Here is a 24141-nt window from a genome sequence, read left to right on the forward strand (position 1 = left end):
GGACTAGGTTGAACTGGAAAATGAATAAAGGAAATGGTGGCAGATTTTAGCTAACACTTGCAATTGCCTTTGTGATGCAAGGAAGCATAGAAGCTAGAATGGAAGAAAAATGTGTTCCTGAAAGGATTTTCCCCTAAAATAGAAGATAAGAGAATATATTTGGCAAAGGTAATACTCAAATGAAAAGGAAGATGTTAACACCACAGTGAACAGAAAGCATAAATTCAAGAACATGTGTCTTAAGAAGATTTTTCTTTAAAAAAGAGCCATAGAATCCAGAACAAAGGGGTTAGCTTTATATAGAAGTATATATTTCATTTTATCCATTATTTCATTCACCACCAACTCACTGAAGGAGATATTAAAGCACAGAGAAGTTAATTTCTCCATGTTTATGCCCCAGGAAATGACCCAGTAGGATCTCAGTTAAAATGCGGTCTCCTGAATCCCTGTGTCTCACCTTTATACAGAGGAAATGGGACAATAAGTATGATTGTGACTCAGTTGGTAGGTTCATTGGTGGTAAGATGAAAGTTCCTAATTCTGCCTGTGAATTCTGAGGTTTCTTACTGGCTCAAAGTGTGGTGGAAAGAAAAAATGCAGACACATTGAGAAAGAAGGAAGAAGTGTTCAGTAACAGTTTGGGAGAATGGGAAGGCCAGTATTCGAAGGAAAGAGATGAAACTAGAATACTGAGGCAGAGACAGTATGTACCCATATAAGATCTGTGTTTATGTAATAATGTGTAATAATCAAGAAGATTTGTAATAATCAATAAGCAGGTGTATGTTTTCATCCAGGAAGCTTCCAAGCTCAGGTACAGCCACCGAGAAGACAGATGCTTGAGTATATGTACAATTATAGTTCTAGGTGAGTACCAGTAGGTAGAAGATTAGGAAAGTATAACAAGGGAGTTGGAGGAAGAGTGAAAGGAAAGAAGAAAGATAAGGAGGAATAATGGGGAGCTTAGAGTACTTGTGAGAGAGTAGATAATGAAGAGAGAAAATGAAGGAGACACTAGCTATTTACATGAAGTAGCTGGGTTAAGGAAAGATTTATGTAGATCACATACTGGGAAGCAAGAAGAATACACAAGTTTAAAGAGAGTCATGAATTAAACATTTTTAAAACCTTTTATTACTTCTTTGAGAATTCCTTACAGGCATACAATGTATTTTAATCATATTCATTCCACACTCCTCTGCCCAACACCTCCCAGATCCATTCCCCACACCCTACCCCTTCCCAACTTCATGTGCTGGATGTTATATAACCTACCTAGTCCAATTTGTGTTCCCCACATACTCGTGGTTGTGGGGCTATCCACTGGAGCATGGTCAACCTACCAGAGGCTACAACTTTAAAAAATGATACTCTCCCTTTCCCAGAAGCCATAAACTGTCAATTGGCCCTGAGCTAGGGGTCAAGGTTGGCCATCTTCTTCCCCATTTATGCTAGAATGTTGACTGCAGGTCTTGTGCTGACGATCACTGCTCCTGTGAGTCCCTGGGTGCAGCAGTTCTAACGTAAGCAGAAGCTACTCTGTCAGCCTGTCATCTCTGGCCTCTGGCCTTTACAGTCTTTCTACCCCCTCTTCTCTGAGGGTTCCTGATCTTTAAGGGAAAAGAGTGTGAAATATGTCAGGTGAGAGTTACAATTGCTGCTTTACAAAATGTACTACTTTTTTCGAAATGGAAGCTTCATGATTTCCATGAAGATATTCTGAAGTCTATGTATCTCAAAATTGGTATTGAAAGGACCAAATTTAATGGCTTGAGTGAGAACAGACAATGAAGAAAAAGACAACATTATTTGTCCCTTAGGAAAGGCAGATATTTAACAAAATTTTGCTCAGTTCTATTTTAGTTTTTTTTTTATTTTGTTCTTCTCATTTCTTCCTCTACCCCCTTGCCCATCCAACTTTACATTCCCCCTTCTCTTTCAAGAAACAAACAAAAACAAGAAAAAATCAAAATCAAGAAAATAATACCCCACAAAATAGAAATACAAAAAAAAAAATCAAATAAATAGGCAAAGTACTGGCATTTTCAGTATGTTTTAATCTGATAAGAAAAAAGGGTATTATCAGGTGCTGACAGTCACTGAGGGCTTGTTCAATGTCAGGTATTATTCTTAACTCTTTTAGGGATAATAATTCATTCAATCCCCGCTATAACTGTGAAATAGTGTAATCATATAGTCCAACTTATTTGGAAAAGTCCAAATTTAAGCCTATTATCCCAATGCCTTGTGTGAGTTAGCATTTCTCCTAAATTAATAATTTTATTTATTTATTTTTCTTTTTTATTTAATTTTTTTATTCATTTTACATACCAATCACAGATCCCCCTCTTATACCTCCTCACACTCCCCCTCCACCTTCCCCTCAGGCCTACCTCCCATCTGCTTCTCCAAAAGGGTAAGTCCTCCCATGGGAGGACAGCAAAACCTGGTACATTCAGTTGAGGCAAGACCAAGCCCCTCCCTGCTGCATCAAGGGTGAGCAAGGTGTCTGATCATAGGTAATAGGCTCCAAAAAGCCAGCTTATGCGCCAGGGACAGATCCTGATCCCACTGCCAGGGGCCCCTCAAACAGACTCAGCTACACAACTATCTCCCGTATGCAGAGGGTCTAGTCTGGTCCCATGCAGGTTCCATAGTTGTTGGTCTAAAGTTCCTGACTTCCTACGACCTTGGTTCAGTTGTCTCTGAAGATTTCTCCATCATGATCTTGACTCCCCTTGCTCATAGAATCCCTCTTCCCTCTCTTCAACTGGCCTCCTGGGGCTGGCCTGGTGCTTGGTTGTAGATCTTTGCATCTGTTTCCATCAGTTACTGAATTAAGGCTCTATGATGACAGTTAGGGTATTCACCAACTTGATTGCCAGAGTAGGCCAGTTCAGACACCCTCTCCACTACTGTAAGTCATCTAATCTGGGGTCTTCCTTGTGGGTTCCTGTGAATTTTCCAAGCAAAAGGTTTCCCCCTTACCCCATAATGTCTCTCTCTATCAAGTTATCTCTTTCATTGCTCTCCCATTCTATCCCTCCCCCAGCCCAACCATCCTGTTCCCTCATGTTCTCATCCCCATCCCCTACCCTCTATTGCCCCTCCCACATCCCTAGTTTATTCATGAAGATCCCCTCTGTTTCCTCTTCCTAAGGTGATCCATGAGTCCCTCTTAGGGTCCTCCTTTTTTTCCCTAGCTTCTCTGGAACTTTGGGTTGTATTCTGATTATCCTTTATTTTATATCTAGTATCCACTTATGAGTGAGTACATACCATGTCATGTTTGTCTTTCTGAGTCTGGGTTACCTCACTCAGGATGACATTTTCTAGTTATGTCCATTTGCCTGCAAATTTCATGATGTCATTGTTTTTTACAGCTAAGTAATACTCCATTGTGTATATGAACCACATTTTCTTTATCCATTCTTTGGTTTGGGGCATGTAGGTTGCTTCCAGGTTCTGGCTATTAAAAATAATGCTTCTATGAATGTAGTTGAGCAAGTGTCCTTTTGGTATGCTTGAGCATCCCTTTGGTATATGTCCAAGAGTGGTACAATTGGGTCTTGAGGTAGATTGATTCACAATTTTCTGAGAAACTGTCATACTGATTTCCAAAGTGACTGTACAAGTTTGCAATCCCACCAACAGTGAAGGAGTGTTCCCCTTGTCCCACATCCTCTCCAACATAAGCTTTCATGAGTGTTTTTGATCTTAGCCATTCTGACAGGTGTAAGATGGTATCTCAGAGTCATTTTGATTTGCATTTCCCTGATGACTAAGGATGTTGAGCAGTTGCTTAAATGTCTTTTGGCCATTTGGGATTCTTCTGTTGAGAATTCTCTGTTTAGATTTGTAGCTCAATTTTTAGTTGGATTGTCTGGTATTTCGCTGTCTAGTTTCTTGATTTCTTTACATATTTTGGAGATCAGCTCTTTGTAAGATGTGGGGTTGGTGAAGATCTTTTCCCATTCTGTAGGCTGCCATTTTTTGTCTTTTACTGTGTCCTTTACCTTACAAAAGCTTCTTATTTATAGGAGGTCCCATTTATTAATTGCCACCCTCAGTGTCTGTGCTACTGGTGTTATATTTAGAAAGTAGTCTCCTATGCTGATGCTTTCTAGGATACTTCCTACTTTCTCTTCTATCAGATTCAGTATAGCTGGATTTATGTTAAGGTCTTTGATCCACTTGAATTTGAGTTTTGTGCATGGTGATAGATGTGGATCTATTTGCAATCTTCTACATGCTGACATCCAGTTATGCCAGCAACATTTGTTGAAGATGCTTTCTATTTTCCATTGTACACTTTTGGCTTCTTTGTCAAAAATCAGGTGTTCATAGGTGTATGGATTAATGTCGGGATCTTCAATTCAATTACATTGGTCCACATGTCAGTTTTTATGCCAATAACAAGCTGTTTATATTACTATAGCTCTATAGTAGAACTTAAGACAGGGATGGTGATGCCACCAGAAGTTGCTTTATTGTAAAGAATTGTTTTAGCTGTCTTAGGTTTTTGTTTTTCCATATGAAGTTGAGTATTGTTCTTTTGAAGTCTATGAAGAATTATGTTGGGATTTTGATGGAAACTGCATTGAATCTGTAGATTGCTTTTGGTAAGATTGCCTTTTTCTGTTGGTTCTACCTATCAATGAGCATGACAAATCTTTCCATTTTCTGATATCTTCTTCAATTTCTTTCTTCAAGGACTTAAAGTTCTTATCATACAGGTCTTTCACTTGTTTGGTTAGAGTTACCTCAAAGTAATTTATATTATTCGTGGTTATTGTAAAGGGTGATGTTTTTCTTATTTCTTTCTTGGCCTATTTATGATTTGTGTATAGAAGAGCTACTGATTTTTTTGATGGAGTAAACAAGATATTCCATGATAAAACCAGATTTAAACAATACCTATCCACAAACCCAGCCCTCCAGAAAGCTCTAGAAGGAAAAATCCAACCTAAAGAAGTTAGATGCACCCATGAAAACATAGGCAATAGATAATCCCATGCCAACAAATCCCAAAGAAGGGAAACACACAACATTACCACCAAAATAACAGGAATTAACAATTACTGGTCATTGGTATTCTTTAATATCAATGGACTCAATTTGCTTATAAAAAGACACAAGCTAACAGAATGGATACGAAAACAGGATCCATCCTTCTGTTGAATACAAGAAACACACCTCAACTTCAAAGACAGACACTACCTCAGAGTAAAGGACTGGAGAAAGTCTTTCCAATCAAATGGAATTAAGAAGCAAGATGGGGTAGATAACCTAATATCTAGCAAAATAGTATTCAAGCTAAAATTAATTTAAAAAGATGGAGAAAGACATTATATATTCATCACAGGGAAAATCCTTCCAGATGAAGTTTCAATTCTGAATACTTTTGTCCCAAATACAAGGGCACCAACATTTGTAAAAGAAACATTACTAAATCTTAAATTGCACATCAAACCCCACACACTAATACTGGGAGACTTCAACACCACATTCTCATCAATGGACAGGTCTGCCAGACAGAAACTTAACAGAGAAATAAGGGAACTAACAGACATTATGACTCAAATGGACTTAACAGACATCTACAGAACATTCCACCCAAACAAAAAAGAATATACCTTCTTCTAAGCACCCTATGGAACCTTCTCTAAAGTTGATCACATATTCGGTCACAAAGCAAATCTCAACAGATAGAAAAAATGGAATAACTTCCTGTATTTTATCATACCAACATGGCTTAAAGTTAGAATTCAACAACAACACAAATTACAGAAGCCTAAAAACTCATTGAAACTGAATAATGCTCAACTGAATCACCACTGGGTCAAGGAAGAAATAAAGAAAGAAATTAAAGACTTCCTAGAATTCAATGAAAATGAATCCACAATATACCCAAACTTATGGGATACTATGAAAGCAGTACTAAGAGGAAAGTTCATAGCTCTAAATGCCTACATAAATAAGTTGGAGAAAGCTCACCCTAGTGACTTAACAGCACACTTGAAAGCTCTAGAAAAAAAAAAAGAAGCAAACTCACCCAGGAGGAATAGATGGCAGGAAATAATCAAACTCAGGGCTGAAATCAATAAAATAGAAACAAAGAGAACAATACAAAGAATCAATGAAACAAAGATTTGGTTCCTTGAGAAAATCAACAAGATAGACAAGCCCTTATCCAAACTAACCAAAAGGCAGAGAGATAATACCCAAATTAACAAAATCAGAAATGAAAAGGGAGACATAACAACTGACAATGAGGAAATCCAGAGAATCACCAGGTCATACTTCAAAAACCTGTACTCCACAAAATTGGAAAATCTGAAAGAAATGGACAATTTTCTTGATAGGTACCACATAACTCAAAATAAATCAAGACCAGATAAACAATTTAAATAGGCATATAACTTCTATGGGAATAGAAGTAGTCATTAAAAGTCTCCCAACCAAAACAAGGCCAGGGCCAGATGGTTTCAGTACAGAATTCTACCAGAATTTCAAAGAAGAGCTAATACCAATACTCCTCAAATTGTTCCATACAATAGAAACAGAAGAGAATGGAAGGAACATTGCCAAACTCTTTCTATGAGGCTACAGTCGCCCTGATACCCAAGCCACACAAAGACGTAACCAAGGAAGAGAATTACAGACCAATCTCCTTCAAGAACATTGATGCAAAAATACTCACTAAAATAATGGCAAACCAAATCCAAGAACACATAAAAAAAAATCATCCACCATGATCAAGTAGGCTTCATCCCAGAGATGCAGGGATGGTTCAACATATGAAAATCTGTTAATGTAATCCATCATATAAACAAAATGAAAGAAAAAAAACACATGATCATCTCATTAGATGCTGAAAAAGCCTTTGACAAAATCAAACACCCCTTAATAATAAAGGTCTTGGAGAGATTAGGAATACAAGGAAAATACCTAAACATAATAAAGGCAATTTACAGCAAGCCAACAGCCAACATCAAATTAAATGGAGAGAAACTCAAAGCGATTCCACTAAAATCAGGAACAAGACAAGGGTGTCCACTATCCCCATTATCTATTCAATATAGTACTCGAAGTTCTAGCTACAGCAATAAGACAACAAAAGGAGACCAAGGAGATACAAATTGGAAAGGAAGAAGTCAAACTTTCACTATTTGCAGATGATATGATAGTATACATAAGTGACCCCAAAAATTCTACCAGGGAACTCCTTCAGCTGATAAACACCTTCAGTAATGTGGCAGGATACAAGATTAACTCAAAACAATCAATAGCCCTCCTATATACAAATGATAAATGGGCTGAGAAATAAATCAGAGAAACACACCCTTTACAATAGCCACAAATAATACAAAAAAACCTTGGGGTAACTCAAATACCACCCTTTATAATAGCCACAAATAATACAAAAAACCTTGGGGGTAACTCAAATCAAATGAGTGAAAGACCTGTATGACAAGAACTTTAAGTCCTAAATTAATAATTTTAAATAAAGTACTTTATTAATATCTGAATTAAATGGAAATGGTTTCTAACCTTTATTCTGCACATGTAATTTAAACAAATTATAACTTTAACACATAGTGGAAGCTAAAACAACAAAAAGGAAAAAACACTATCCCAGACCTCTTCTAGGACAGTGCTCAGTTGCTGTGTCATAACTAACACTCCCCTCTTAGGATAGTTTGCGTGGAGCTCCCTCGTCAAATGAAGTGCACTCAGCTAGGAGAGGCTGGCAACAGCCCAATCTCTTGGTCTCTGGAAGGAATAAGACACTGCTGCCCCTACTGGCCACTTACAGTACAAGCGTGCAAGATTTGTGAAGCCACTGTGCCAACACTTGGCAGCAGAAGTGGTAAACAAGATAAAATCAAAGGTTCCATGAACAGAAAACAAACATAATCAGGCCTGTTCTTGCAATTCCAAATGCTTAGGATTGAGTAATTTCATCATTTTTGTGTGTTATAAACCTTTAACTATCCCATTTAATAGTAATTTTTTGAACTGCAACATTCAAAATAATAGTACTGTAATGTCTATTAGTGCCACTTTCCACTATCAAGAGTGCCCTAATTTGAATAAACTGTTCATCCTAACAGTAATGAAGCCAGTGCTTTATTCTGTTCTACAGATAAGAAGCCCAAAGCAAGATAGTTTAAATAGTATCCCCAAAGTCACAATGCAGTCCCTGACATTTCTAGTCTATTGTTGAGAGTTTAAACATCCTAGTTTATGATCTAATGTAACACACACACACACACACACACACACACACACACACACACACACACACGCTCACACACTTAAATATTTTTAATGTACTATATGATTTTCTATGCTTGTAAAAGGTAGAGTCAAGACTACAATAGGGTAAGTAAAGTGAAACACAAAACTGCAGAATCACATCCTGGTTTTTATTTTAAATTTTACTTTTTTCACCAATAATGACTTCAAATGTTACATGAAAATCCCACTTATCTTATATCCCAGAGTTCTGTTCAGCCCCCTCATCCCCTCAACTAAGCTACTCTAGTGCTACCAAACTAATTTCCTCTGGCCCTGATAGACTATAACCAAGTTAAAGAGAACAAACAAATAAATATTCACCATTCCAAAGTGTTCCACATTCCACACATAAAGTCATCTCTTTAATTTCTCAAAGAGAAACTGCCCTCTGAAAATAATACTGGTTGACTTTGAAGGTCTTAGAAAAAAACCAAGAGCATCACCACAAAGATACAAAGGCATTAAGATGCATTCCTCATCAATGGACACAGTCTCTGAGATTACATTGGCATGTGTGGGAAGAGTTGCCTGATGTTGACTCAGAGTCAGGTTATGAAATGGGATCATTCTGAAGAAGACAGTTTACAGCTAGGGATATTTGCTATAATTATCTTTTCCATGTTTTGCAAAGCACCTACTGTCACTTTTATCAAAGTAGAGTATCTCAGAATCCAACACATCCAGATTTTCACTAACAGAACTGGCATAACTTGGTCTATTAGAAGTTGACACTGTAGATGTATATGACAACCCCATTTTTATGTTATCTGATCTTTGTCAATAAGAAGTATTCACAGAATACGTGAGTTATAACAACTTCACTACAGGAACTGTAAAGCTTCACCTGTGTTTACCTGCTTTTGTCCCTGATGTCAGATATCTCCATTCTCAGATTGTCCTGATTCCTTTCATCTCTGTGACCAAGCAGAAATAATGGCTGCTTAAAAATATTATTATGGCTTTAAGAGCATGTAATGACAAGCTGACTATTTAGACTGTTTACTCTCCACACCCAGCCCCCATGAAAATATGTGCTGGTAAGATGCTGACAAACTTGAGCTCAATTCCCAAAACCCACAGTAGAAGAAGAGCCTGACCCACTGCCCCCACCCAAAGTCCTGAATATTCCATTTATACACTATGGCACATACACCTGTACACACACATACACACACACACACACACACACACACACACACACACACGATGATGATGGTGATGATGATAATGATAAACAGATAATTACAAAACTGAAAAGAAAATATAAAGCCTCAAAATTTGAATAGAACAAATTAAGAATGTTGGGCCCTAATCAGAATGTCTCAAATGATAGTAATTCAGAAAAGGGAGATTTCAGTACTCAAGGTTTTTGAGATCTTTCTCCTATTATATACCTATCTTTTAGTATTAGCTACACTGCTAACTCCTCAAAAGATCGTTTCCTGATTCTATAGGAGTGAAATAATGTCACTCTTTTAAACAGCTGATTTGTTCCTTTTTAATAACAACTGTCACTTTTGACTCATTTGTACATATTTTATACAGGAATATAAAATGATACCAAGGCATAGTCTTTTGGACATTTTTCCTAACAATACCTTAATTATTCTCTCAACCAAACATCTTCTAATTAATCAACTAGAGAGAACTAAATATACAATCACAATGGACTACATTTTTTATGAGGCTTTAGCCTTAAATCCTTTAGTGCTCTAGGCCAGTGAACAGTTTAAGTCCTTTGCCCTTCAAATGCATAAACCAAGAAGCCCTATAGTACTGGTTTCTTAACTACTGTTCCAAGTATCTTCAGTCTTCCAATTCCACTAGGACACCAGGCCTTGCTGATAAAGGCCAGAACAGAAAGTCCCAGCATCCATAGTCACCTAAAAGTGGCTTCTTAAATTGATGGAATTCACTCCGGAAGGTATGACTCATTGTCTCAGAATCTTTAAAGATAGGTTAGACTCCTCTTTAGACATAAATATTGTTTCCATCTTTTCTTACAGAAATAACCCTTTAAACCAATGTTTCTCAACCTGTGGGTCTTGATGCAATGACTCTTCATGTTATTGTTAGACAACAGCAAGACTATATATACTCATTAGACTCATTTCACAGGGATTGCCTAAGATCATCCTCCACATCGGATATTTACATTAAGATTCATAACAGTAGCAAAATTACACTTATGAAGTAGCAACAAAACAATTTTATGGTTGGAGGTCACCACAACATGAGGAACTGTAGTAAAGGGTCACAGCATGAAGAAGGTTGAGAACCACTGATTTGAACACTTAAGGATGGTAAGCTAGCAAGTCTTCTGAAATCCTCTGTGCTAATTTGACCTAGTCCCTGCTGTGATATGGCAACAGCCACTCACTAGGCTGGCCATCTTTCCTTCCATTTACTAATGAACATCTTGAAGAATGAGTCACAGAAAGATAGTGTAGGTGTGATCAATATGGGACACAAATCAATTGTAGCATGCCATTTCTTTACCTGGAATTTTGCTTCTTTTAGCTAGAACAACAGATTGTAGTACTTTAAGTATACATATTCTATGATTGGTTCATTTCAACATTGTAAATTCTTATTAAATTCCCAGGTATCTCTCTATTTATTAACAGCTATCAAATTATCTCTTGACTATATGAATAATATCTTGTATACCAAAAAGGATTTTTATATCTATTCCTATAAATTTTCATCTCATTAAATTTGGCCCAGTTCCCTACCCCCTCTCTCTCTCCGGTGGTGTTGAAAGAACCCAGGTCCTCATGAATACTAGGCAAGAACTCTACCACTGAACATTATCCTTAGCTGTATTAATTTTTTGACATGAATTCAATCATCTGGAAAATTAGCAACTACACATTGCTTTGTACCTCTTTATAGGTACATAAACATCAATTTATTTTAGACCAAAATGACCAAGAACAAGTATATGGTCTAATGAGTATATGGTCTTACTATTATCTAACAATAACATGAAGATCAAGGTGTGGAAAGAACTGAGATGATTTCCAGAAGTCATTTGAGGGGCATTATATCTAAGGAAATTGGGGTTTACTCTTATGGAGTCAAGAGAAAACAGGGGCGATTCTCTGAAGGCATCTTAATTAATCTTATCTATAAGATGACTAACTATGAAGATTATGCTCTAATTGGTAAAGAAGGAGTGATCGCTATTTCAACAAATACTGAGGGATGCTTAGTATTTTATCTGTGTTTAGAAAAAACTTGAAGGGGCCTTGTTTGAGCTCACTTTACCATGCATGCTCTCAGACTAACGTCGTGTGAGGTTGGTGCTTTGTGAGATGGCTTGATGTTTTGGAATTGTAGCTTTGCTTCTCCTAAAGCAAATGACCAAAGTTGTCCACATTGGCTATGGTTAGCAGGATACTTAAAAATAAACCCTCAAATACCTAAAATCTTATGCCTCTTTTCCTCACCTTTAACATGGGATTCAAATTATTCGCACCACAGGATTGTAATGAATATTAAATGAGTTTCCTTGAGTAAAATTCATGAAACAGTGTCAGAGGAGGTGGCTCAGTGGGTAAAGGGCTTGATATACAAGCATGGAGACCCGAGTTCAGATCCCCAGAAACCATGTATAGTCAGACACAGTAATGCAAGGTGTGTTACCCCAGCACTCCCCAGGAGACGAGGGATAGAGAGAAGAGAATTCCCGAAGCTCCTGGTTAGCCAGTCTGGTGTAGACAATAGTGAACAGCAAGTAACTGGTTTCAAACAAGGTGGAAAGCGATGACTGGCAGTCGAGGTTGCCTTCTGACTCCCATAAGCATGCTGTGGCATGAATGTGCTTGTACTCACATGCATATACACACATAAACACACATACACACAAATGATAGAAATGATTCATGAACAGCCCCTAATATGTAGAAAGCACTATACTCTCTCTCCCATAGAAGTAAGTAGCAGACTCTGGATGACAAAACTTGTGCCACTAACCCATATTAAATAGCATAGCTGCCATTGCCTGCCGATATACCACTCCCCTATTTTTATTCCTTTTGTGTTTATTCCATAAAAACGGACTACACAGAAAAGTGTGGTCTGCATACATCATAAGAATGAAATTGTGAGTTTGTATTTTGTATCTAAATGGGGGCAGTAGAAAGAATCAAGAGGAAACTCTGGCTTTATGTTCCATTGATACCTACTGTCGCTAAACTAGGTCTTAAGTAGAGGGAACTTTCCCCACATTCAAACCCTTCAATCCCAATTGGAATGCTGACTGGCTTTGAAAGAAGGCTACTGGAATGCAAATGTCACTACCACTAATCCTAATCTGCAACCAAACCTCAGAAATGAAGAACTCATTAAACCATAATCAGAATATGATCATCTTGGAGATCCCTGCTAAAATTCTCTCACCTTGTTCTATTTTTCTCCAAAGGCTTAGTCAGAGCAATATTTCTCAACCTGGGGTGGCTTTGTTCCTCAGCAGACATTGGGCAATGTCTGGAGGCTTGTTTGATGGTCACTCATAGGAAACAAGTAGTTGCATCATCTAGGATGTCATGATCAAGGATGCTGTTAATCTTCTCACAATGTACAGGACAGCTTCCCACAGCAAAGGATTGCCCAGCCTTAAATGTTGCAGGTGCTTGCAGTGGAAAAACCTAGGTTACAGCATTTGGGGGATATATTTCTCTATATGCAACAGGCTATGTTGTTTTCAGTTTTCCTCCAAACAGAATAAATCATCTGCCTATCAAGGGAGCATTTTCAGTACTGTTAAACTGAAAATGAATTTCTGAAAAATTTACACATATGGAAGTATTCCTTGAGCAATGGCTAGCTGCTTTTTTCCTCACATCAGCAAAAGACAAGCTGTGTCCAACAACCTATATTTGAAAATTGATTTATCTAAACACACACTCAACTGAGTGTGAAAGAAAGCTCTCTCTGATTGGCTTCACTTACTAAGAAAAGATATCAATCATGTGTATCTAAATGTTACACATACTAAGAAAACAGACTTATGTTGCTATACACATCTTTATGCATAAAGTCAGGTAGCACCCACCCTTGGAAAGCATTGGATCAGACTTAGAATAAATACCCAAACTTCATGGGATAGACATGTTTATATGGTGGGAAGCAAAATAACAAATTCTTCATCACATGTTTATGAAAAGTTCAGCAGTCTAATGCCTCACAATGAAAGCACACCTTTTAAATTAGTCCATTCTTTTTTTAAGTTTTCATGCATCTAAACATTGTATGTTGAGATTAGGATGAACATCTGAAGAATGTGTATAGATCAATAGATAGAGTGATGTTTAATAAAAGAGAGAAAATGAATGCAATGGATTGTTATTAGTCTATTGCTGTTTCATCTATTCTACAAATCCATTTTAAAATTTTAAAATTGTTTTATGAAACATTCATGCTTATCATAGCAATAAGCATAAGGATTAGAAATAACCCATCATAAGCATAGTTGTCTATTTGCTGGCCAAAGCAAAGAGTTCATAGATTACTGCTGACATGCAGAGCAGGTCTTGATCAACTTGCTCTAGGCCATGCTTCTCAAACTTGCATGTGCATGAGGATCACCCAGAGGCCAAGGGAAAGGACACATCCCTGTCCTTCAGTCTACAGAATTTTAATTTAGTGGACCAGGATAGAACCCATAATTATACTTTCTAACAAGTGTCCAGTCAGTAGTGACAGTGCATAGCGTCACAACATCCCTTTCAGTAACAGCAGTACTCCGATTAACTCCTGACTTGGCTATTTACATGGCCATGTCAAAGCCATTAAAGCCTAGGAACTGGTCCCATGTTGGGAAACAAATCACTGAAAAATTAACAAATAGGAAATATGTAAGACACATTTAGATTTGAAATTTCTGTAGATCTCCTTTACCTTGTCTTTGGAAAGGAAACTCAACTGTAATTCTTAATTCTCTTTCCTTTCAGGAAGATATAGTGAAATAGTGTGTGTTCCCCTTTATCATTGTCATTTTTCACATTCTCCCACATGTTCTTAAAGGTGTTTAAAGGTGATTTCATAGATTCTTAATTAAGTTAACAACTACTTCTTTAACAAGTGTGATGTTGAAAGCTTGTAAATGTTCCCCAGAGCAGAAGGCCTATTTGTTTCTTACCTGAAAAACTGAAGAGTTTAGATGAAGCTTCAACAGACCTGCATGTATTAGAAATTTAGACTTAATTGCAGAAGACATCCAGAATAACTGTCATGATACTATGTAATTCTCCGTATTATTAGGGTACAGAGCTCGTACTTGTCAGGAACATGGTAACCTTTTACACTGAAAGGCATTTTCTTCTGAGCTTTCTCTGTTTTGTTAGGTATTATGACAGACTTATGATATTGTACGGCTTATAATGAGGAACTCCTTTATACACAATACAAGTGATTTGCAGAATTGGGCTGGCAGAAAAAATTCCTGTCTTTTTAATGTATCCTTCCACTTATTTCTTGCATCTCAGGTTGTGATTCACTATTTTCTTTACTACATACCTTCATACTTAAACAGAATTTATTTTTTGTCTAGTTTTCTATTCTTCAAAATTCTCTCTTTCCCTTACCTTTAATTTTTTAAATTTATTCATATACTCGTTATAAATTTATCATATAATGTCTAACAACTTTATCTTTGGGATACTCACAGTCCATGAAAGGTGAGATTAATAAGCACAAACACTTCCCATGCAGATATGACATATTCATGATAGAGGATATGGAAGTACTATGGAAATACACTGGGGAGTCCACATGGTAGAAATTGTTGATATGACACTCATTAACCACTGTGATGCTCCTTTACATATACTCTGGTGGCTTCTTACTACATCCTATACCTTTATTTGATTTAAAAAGAGAGAGTGCCTTACTCACATCCTAGCAGCATGCTCACATTTTGCAAGGCAGGCTGAAAATGCAGAACACTTACACTTGAATGAACTTCCACTAATAACCATTAGGAACTAAAGATAAATATTCTAGCTTATTTGTCCCTTTTAGGCAAGTTCCATACTGGCTTCCAGTGACTCCTATGAGACTGAATTTTAAATACTCATAATAAGCCTGCTTACCAGTGCACCATGAGTTGGTGCCTTGTCTTTCCCAAGTGGAGAGGTGGGTCTTCCATCACCCCTCTACTAGTTTCCTGAGATCACCTCTCAGACAACTTGCATTCACATCCTTATTTCAGGTCCACTAGATAAAACTAACTAAAACAAGTACCAAGCTAGTGCTTGAGCTCCCTCAAATATGAGTAACAAAAGAGAAGGCTAGAGAAGTGAGCATTAATCATGCAAGGAAAGGTTCTGTGTCATGCCAAAAAGATTTAGTTTCCTCCTGAAGGTGATGGAGAGACATGAAGGGTATTTTAAACAAGGGAACAGCATGGTAAGATCTGCATTATAGAAAAAAATATTTCAGCTGAAAACTTGGAAGAATTCTTCAAGCAGAAAAGGATTGGATACATGAGAACATTAGAAGGTCCTTTCTAAAATCAAAACTAAAATGAAAAGTGGCAAAATTTAAGTAAAAATGAAAAAAAGCTAAGAAAGTAAAATTAATATATCACTGAACATACAAAATGTCAAAAAAAAGTTTACTTCAACTTTGAGGAGTATGACTTTAACAAGACTGGGATTTGGGTGTTGCAAGGTAAAGACTAAAGGATTCAGGTATGAGTTTTGTTTATAATAAGCCAAAATTTGAGACACCACAATAGAATGGTTCATGAAGTAATAGTCCTTCATGAAGAAGAGAGGACAGGGCTGGATGGACATGCTAGAAAATGAGCAGAATTCAGATGGACAAAAGCTATAGACATGGATGAGAACTGAAGATGTATTTGCAAAATGAGGAGGGAAGAGACAGGAAAGAAGAAAGAGGGACAAGAAAATGAAGGACTAGGAAAAGAAATAACAGGGAAGGATCAGGAAGGAAAGGAAAGGGAGAGATGCTGGAGGGCAGTGCTCTGTGAGCAGCAGCATATTAGAAACAGACAGAGGGAAAGGAGCCTACAAGACAAACACATACAATGTGGTGCTTTCACTATATCACAAAAACCTGGGTCTAGAAAAGTGTTGAGAACATAACACCTGAGGGGCTGGAAGACTTTAGTTGCTCATGAAGTAGAATCTTCTGAAAGGCTTTAGAGATGATTTGATGTGATCTATAGATTAGAATTATAGAACCATCCTTCTATATGGGAAGGGTCAGACTGGAATGAGGCACAATATCAGGAAAATGCTGCAGTATTTTTATTTCAACACACTCTTAATTGCACAGTTAATTTGGACATACCTGTTGAGCCCCTCTGTAAAAGTACAGATCGTTACATATTCACATTAGTTTGCCTTTTTGTAATGTTGCTGGAACTAGCTTTCCAAATCTGGGGCATGTACTACAAGCTTAGCAAAGATTGTCTTAAGCAGGTATAAATATGAAAATGAATTTGTGGCTTGAATTATTAGAGTAACAAGTATTACCCAGCCTTGTCATAACAATTCACAAGAAACTTAGTGGCTGAGAACAAGATAAACAGTATCTATAACTCCGGAAGTCAGACATCTAACCCATATCTCATTGGGCTTTCCAACAACGTGTTGGGAGGGCCATGCTGCTTCTGGAAGTCTGTGAAGGGGATTGACAGATGTGGCTCATCAGCGGAACAGAGAGAACTGTGCAGGCAGTCACACGCAGTAATTTAATTTGATAATGTTTGCCTAGCATTACCTGGGAGATTAAAGCATGAAGCCATCTTAAAGAAAGGGGTCCTTGCCCAGAATAAGGGAAGACAAGGAAATTTGCAAGGAAAGGAGAGGTCAGAGGAGGGGCAACTCAATTATGTAGGTGACAGTGAGGAGTCTTTGACCTTCAAAGAGCAGCAGTAACTTGGGAACTTAAAATCACAAACCTCTGACTAATAGTCAAGTAGAGTTTCATAGGTATATGATGAAATTATCTCCATGTGGTCAAAAATCTGTTTAAGGTATTTTTTTAATTTTTACTTGAGGATATTTAATTGGCAAAATAAAATTGTGTATATTAACTGTATATAACATGACATTGCGCTGTATGTCCTCATTTATGCAATGGGTAGTACCAAATTGATTAACACATTCATCGGCACCCGTAGTACACAGCAGGTCCCCAGAACTTGCTCTTTTTTTTTTTTAGTTCTTTTTTTATTTATTTTTTTTTATTTTTATTTTGCAATACAATTCAGTTCTACATATCAGCCACGGATTCCCTTGTTCTCCCCCCTCCCGCCCCCCTCCCGCCCCCCTCACCTTCCCCCCAGCCCATCCCCCATTCCCACCTCCTCCAGGGCAAAGCCTTCCCCGCGGACTGAGATCAACCTGGTAGACTCAGTCCAGGTAGGTTTAAGGTATTTTTTTAATGACTGAAGTTCATTGTAGGTAGGTTTTTAAGCTAATATATATCAATCTAGGATGAAAACATAACTTAAGGTGCCAATATACCAACACTGTCTGTGCTACTTTTGTGTCACTGTGAACAAAATACATGACTGGACAACTTAAGAGAAAGCTGTATTTATCTTGGGTCAAGGTCTAGTCCATCATGACAGGAAAGGAATGGCACAGTAGAATAGTTCAGGTCCTGGTGGACCAAGATGCAGAGAGAGGGTGGTGACAGGAAATAGCCAAGGATGAGACACATTAAAGAACTGGTCTCCAGGGACTCCCAAACCCCTCTGGCTAGGCCCCACTTCCAAAAATTACCAAAATCTCTAAAAATAGCCCTAAGCATCCAAAGCATGAATTTATAGGGAACATTTCAGATTTAAACCGTAATACCATCTTTGGTCCATTTATATATCTAGGGGAGAATTTGAAATTTTGCCTTTTTTAAAGTCTACAGTCCACTCACATTGCTTGGCTCATGACTTCCATTCTCTGGTTTCAAAGCAAGAACGTTGCATTTCAGATACTTCTCCCATGGCCATGTCTACTCCTGGCCACATCTGAGAAAAAGTCCATTTTAAAATCCATTCAATGAAATTGGGCCTGTCATCTGTATACTAATTCAGCTTCTATAACAATCACATCTACAAAATCCCTTTGTTCTTTAAGGTCAGAAATTCATGTTTCAAATTATTCTACCTTCTACAAATATCAAAGATTTTTCTGCAACTCTGAAAATATATACCCCATGCATACTCAGTGCAAGCTAGAAGTGCTATGAAAAAAATGCTGGAAGAGTCCTCAACTAAAAACAGCTATTGGTTGGTGGCTAAATATCCAGCATTGTCAAAGCTTGCTAGGTCAAATACAAGTCTCTGAGGTTTAAACTCAGCTTATGTAGCATGATAACCATTGATCATCAACACACCATTTATTGATATTCTACCACTCACTTTCCCATTCTTTCACCACACCTCTGACGTTGTCTTCTAAAAAGACCTCTTTAATGCAATTCCTTATCTTGAAATTACATTGTAGAAAACCAAAGCAAACTAAGATACACTCTCTCCTGGGCCAGGGGCCTGATGAGAATCACAGCATACTGAACATTATTTTCTGCTTACCGAATACCAAAGAGCTCCTGGAGTACATCTTATGTCCACACTTTGGCTGAGAATCAGCAGTGCTGAGTGCCAGCCCTGAGGGCAGAATAAACAATCAAATTCTTCCTACTGAATCTTACAGTTGATGTTGTTAAGGTAGAGTTCTGTGCTGCCTTTCCCAAACAAGTTGGCAGCTTTCACAAAATAATCCTTTTGCTTTCCATTCCTGAAACCAAGCCTGTGGCTTAGCTCTTTAATAGTATAAAGACTATGATGGATGTCTTCAGTCTTCCTTTACTGCTTGGCTCCTAATTGATATAATATACTTGGTGCAGTTATTTCAACATAACTAGACTAGCATAAAAAGATCGAAGTGAATGAAGACAGCTTAAATTGTCTAAGCACAACACTCATTTGTCTTCTCTCAAAGCTATTCTCATTGGCAACAAACTCATATGAGAATAAGAAAATGCTTAGGTGACTCAGGAGTTATTTCCTACCTCTTTGATGAAGTAGCATCTGACACAATCATACTCATTTAGAAAAATGAATGATTCTGGCTCTGTGTAAGACAGTTTTAGGAAATGCCCCCCCTCTTAAGCTCTCTCTTTAAGCTGATGGACAACCCTCAAATTTGTTGGCTAAACAGCTAGTTTTGAATGTTTCCTTTGTGTTGTTCTTTATTAGAAAAGGAAAGATAGTGGAAAAGCTGCCTGAAACCTGTATTCACGCAGCTTTAGGAGTCAACAAGAAGAAAAAAAAAAACAATTGGAGAAAACTCTAATGCAGCCTAGTTATTTCTGAGGGAATTCCTAGAAATATAGGGTGTTCCAGGCTCTTAAAGAAAACTCATTCTCTAGAAAGAAGCAGTGTTTGTGTTTATTTTGTGTTATAATATTAATAGTAAACCATTATGTGTTTGTCTTGGTTCTGTGAATAAGTAAACCAGGATTAAATAATTAAATGGATAGTGAAGACTACACTCTTAGAGGTAGCATTCACCGTTCACCAGAAAATGGCCCCATCCTACATTGCTGTTCCAACTCACATCTACATCACAGGAACCTGCAGAGTATCCCATACCTTGAACTTCAGATGAAAGTGAGAGTCAGTATCATGGACACCTCCTTTGATCTAAACCAGGCAGGGGCTATGTTTTCCCTGGCTCAGGGGATATTTGGCATCATCTGGAATCATTTTAGTTTATAACTTTGGTAATCGGAACCATGCACTGCAATAATTCAGTGGCTAGAAGTCCTGAAACCTGCTAAAATATCTTGTTGTACATGGGCAAAGAATTATCCATGTACAAGAATGGGAGGGTAAAGAAATGTGTAATATAAGGACCATATAGGCTGCACACACAGAGGACTGAGGTTTCTGAGAGAAATGTTTTAGTCTGTGAGTGCAATCTGCTTGCAAACAAAGAAATCACTTCTGTCACAATAATTACAACTGAGAAATTCCTTTCAATTAGAACATCTATAAGAGAGAGATTTCACTCTCTGCAAGGGTCTTTTCTTTACACCAGATGGCAAACTCAGGATCCAAATGCTGTTTTTTTAGCACACCTGCAACACTCATCAACTATTTCCACGTTCTTTCCTTCTAGTTTTCAGAAAGGCATTGGGAAAATGGCATTAGGGTTGTTTTGAACAGCAAATCCTCTTCACATTTTGCTCTGAAGTGCCTGTCACAGTGTCTGGTACATACTCAGTGCTTCTGTTTAATGAATTACTAGATTCTATGCAATGCGTCATAGCTCAGGGATCTGAAAGCAGAAATCCAGCCATGTCATTTCTCAGATGGAACATTTTAAATGTGCATGGCTATGTGTACTTAAGAGTCCACACTACTGGAATTTTAGGTCAAAGCACAAGTCAGTAGGGAGAAAATGGACAGCTACCTAAAATAGTAGAATCGAGTTCATTATATAAACTTGTTTTCTCAGGCTCATGCAAAAATGTCCTCTGGCTCTTTAATTAAAACTATCTTACATGTTATTTTGATGAACATAATTGCTGTTTAGTGCATAAGAGACTCACAACTACATTATTAAAAATCCGATATAATAAATGCAAACATTAGAAAAGAATAGAAAACAGTACCTACAGCTACTGCTTAACAGAGGTGGAAACCTCCTGGAGGGAACTATAATTTGACTGAAGATGGACAACAAAAGACAAAAAGATTCAGTGAAAAGAAAGAAAAACACATGGAACTGTTCGAAAAGCTAGGAAAGTTGAAGCCATCAATGAAACAGACAATAGCAAAAACATGGACTATGCAGTGGAAATTGTAAATGAAGCTTGGATAATCCAATAAGGCCTGATCATAAAGTTGATTTCCATCAGTGCCTGTGTGATCTGTACTTTTTAATCATGGAGGCATGCAACTAGTCAATGAATTAAGCAGAGAAGTGAATTCCGCAACTTTGAATATTAGATGTCATAAAAGAGATTCTTCTCCAAGAAGTTCTTGAATACATGGAATTATCTCATGCTATGTCATCACTAAAATCTATAAGAAGTGAGATACAAGTAGTATGTAGGATACAACAGTGAGTGTCAGGGTCTATATAAAGTATGGCACATAGTGAGGAAACTCACAGACTCTTGTAAAATCTCAATACCTTGTGGAGCTTGGTGGGTAACAGTTGCAATGAATTAAAGCAAAATATAATTGGCCTTTCAGTCTATATCAGGACTCTGACAGGCATTTGGAAGCTGCTCTTTTAGATTTCCCTACGAAGAGTACATTGATATTATATGGTAGATGCTCAGAAAATATTTAATGAATGAATGCTAACAGCAAAGAAACTGGGACTATTTAATGCAATATATTTTGAACTCTGAGAAGTGGTTGAAGTCAGTTCAGTGGTTCACCAGCAATGTTTTTGAAAAAATTAAAATTAGGGCATAGACTAGAAAATTTTGGAGTGAATCCTATTTTGAAAAAGTAAATACTGTTTAGTTTAATGTTTATTATGTTAGATATATTAATGGATGAGAGAGCATGTATGTGTTGGTCCACAGGAAAAAAGTTTTTTGTGCATGTGTGTTTGCCATACAACATTGGATTGTTTTCCTTATAACTCTTTCAACTTTATTCAGGTATAACTTACAAAATTGCATGTTATTTATGAACTATAACTTCTTATATGTACATATTTAATGTAATAAGCACCATAATCACACCAATTAGCATATCCATTGTATCACATGATACTTTTTTTCCTTTTCTCTTTCTTTTTCTTAAGAATACTTAAATTCTACTCTTGTAGCAAATCTGAAGTATATGTACGGTACACGGTTTTAGCCTGTACTTACATTACAATTCATTAGCTCTCTACAAATTTATTTGTCTGGCATTATTGAAACATAAACTTTGACCAGCATCCCGCACTTTCCCTCCTCCCAGGCCTAGCAATTACCACTTTATTCTGTTTTGATGAGTTTGATTATTTTGGACATCACAAAAGTATGATCATGACATATCACATAGCAAATACGTTTTGAAAGCCAGGTAAGCAAACCCACTGGGGTTTCTCTCTTAAACCTCCTCAGACACCTTTAAGAAGCAGGCTAGATTCAGAAGCAAGGGCCCTAGGATTTTGTTGCTACAATGGCAGGGATAGAACCTGTTTCTTGTACTATTATACCTTATAACACTCACTAAACCTCTTCATCCTGTATCACCAGCTGAGGACTTTGATGTCCACAACCCAGTGAGCTCACCACTTGGTGACCTGTGCTTTTGGTGTTGAAGCTGTGTTGTATTCAGCTGGGCACATTTGCTTTATTACAAGGCACACAACTGGGGACGGAGGAATTAACTTCAGCCTAGTCGTTCAGACCATTTTCTGTGAAAATAGGTCTTCCCAGACCCACAGGAGCTATTCTTTCTGCTGCTCATAAATCTATTGCACTAACAGTTTTGGAAAGGAAGAGAAGCAATGCCTAAATTCTTTGCTACATGCCTTCATGCACATTTGCTTGTACAGAAACTCAGTTTGCCAACAATTAAATCAACAGATACTGGAGTTATTTTCACCTTGTGATCAATCTCTGTCTTCTATGGTTTACTGCAATCAATCTTCCCTAGAGGCCTAGAGACAGGTTATGTTTCTGAAGTCTTAAATCTGGTAACCATAGTAATGAACCAGAGAGAAAGGGAGATGCACTCTAGATACTTTCTTTTAAAACAAGTTTATCTATTATTTCCTATTTTCCCTTTTTATGACGGAGGTGCTTATAGAAAGTTAGAGCTGAGGCACTAATTTAAAAAAAAGGTCACAGGAAAGATGTAAAAGAGTTAGGACACAGATGATCTGCAAAACTAAATAATAAGTGAGAATTATCCAATGTAGATTGTTTCTAGTTCATTCTGCTGCTTTGTGTGTCCTTGGGAGAAACCACAGGAAAGTACCTCCTGATGGTTTACAGTGTTCACCTGCATCAGTAACTGCTGATTTAAAAACAGAACTTCCAGCCCCTATTCATTTGGGGGGAAAAACTGTCTTAAGAGGATTATGCAAATTTAGAAGTACACAAGATTAGCCAGAGTTGGTGGAATATTGTTTTCGCACCTGATTTCACATGTATATTCTGCAGGTGTGGAAAGCAATGCTAGGCCATAGGTGCCCACTGCTCACCTCTCAAAACCTAAGTATTTCCCAAGCCATATCTCTTCCAAGTTGGTAGAAAGACATACAGGGCAAGACAAAATACAGACTTGATCTTATTGGTCAAGTTCTCAGTTCTTGAGTTATTGACTTCCTACAGAAACAATGTACCAAATAGACTTTGACTACCAACAGCATTGACTTCTCTCCCTCTGAGCAACTTCTAGCAGAAAATGAGCAGTAGAAGAAGGAAAGAAGTGGCTATTAGAAAGGCTATATTGTTTCCAAGCTATAGGTTTCCACGTATTTGGTTTGTTAGACTCTTGGAGTATATCCAGTTCAATGCATAATTTTCTTTATTTAATGCAAGATTATATGCTACTATTTAGGAGATTTTAAATTTGTATGCCTTATATCTTATATATTTGACATTTAGATACGTCACAAAAATTATAGCACAGCTGAACTGTTGTTGTGGGATCAACAATATTGGAGCAGGTTCTGAAAAATTAATCAGAATAATTAGAAAATTCTGATAGTTAACACTTGTTTATAGCTTAGTGAATATGTCCTTCATAAACTTCAGTCATCACCTTCAGTATGGTTTGCTCTCTTAAACTTCTTACTTTAATAATTTTTACATATAGTCAGTGTTCCATGA

General features: G+C 37.3%; 1 protein-coding gene across 4 annotated transcripts in view; it reads left to right on the forward strand.

Annotated features, from left to right (window-relative positions):
* The window catches only part of Glra2 (glycine receptor alpha 2), a 193542-nt gene that overhangs the window by 142486 nt on the left and 26915 nt on the right, over positions 1 to 24141 (forward strand). The window contains exon 8 of one of the 4 annotated variants that reach the window (XM_059250739.1): positions 23736 to 23775. The exons of 2 other annotated variants lie outside the window; for them this stretch is intronic. In XM_059250739.1, the coding sequence (XP_059106722.1) occupies positions 23736 to 23775 (40 nt within the window). Of the gene's footprint in view, positions 1 to 23735; positions 23776 to 23869; positions 23888 to 24141 lie in introns of all 4 variants that reach the window. One more of the 4 variants, XM_059250740.1, reaches the window with a different exon arrangement.

Source organism: Peromyscus eremicus, chromosome X (assembly GCF_949786415.1).
Source record: "Peromyscus eremicus chromosome X, PerEre_H2_v1, whole genome shotgun sequence".
In the NCBI taxonomy this organism is placed as follows: Eukaryota; Metazoa; Chordata; class Mammalia; order Rodentia; family Cricetidae; genus Peromyscus; species Peromyscus eremicus.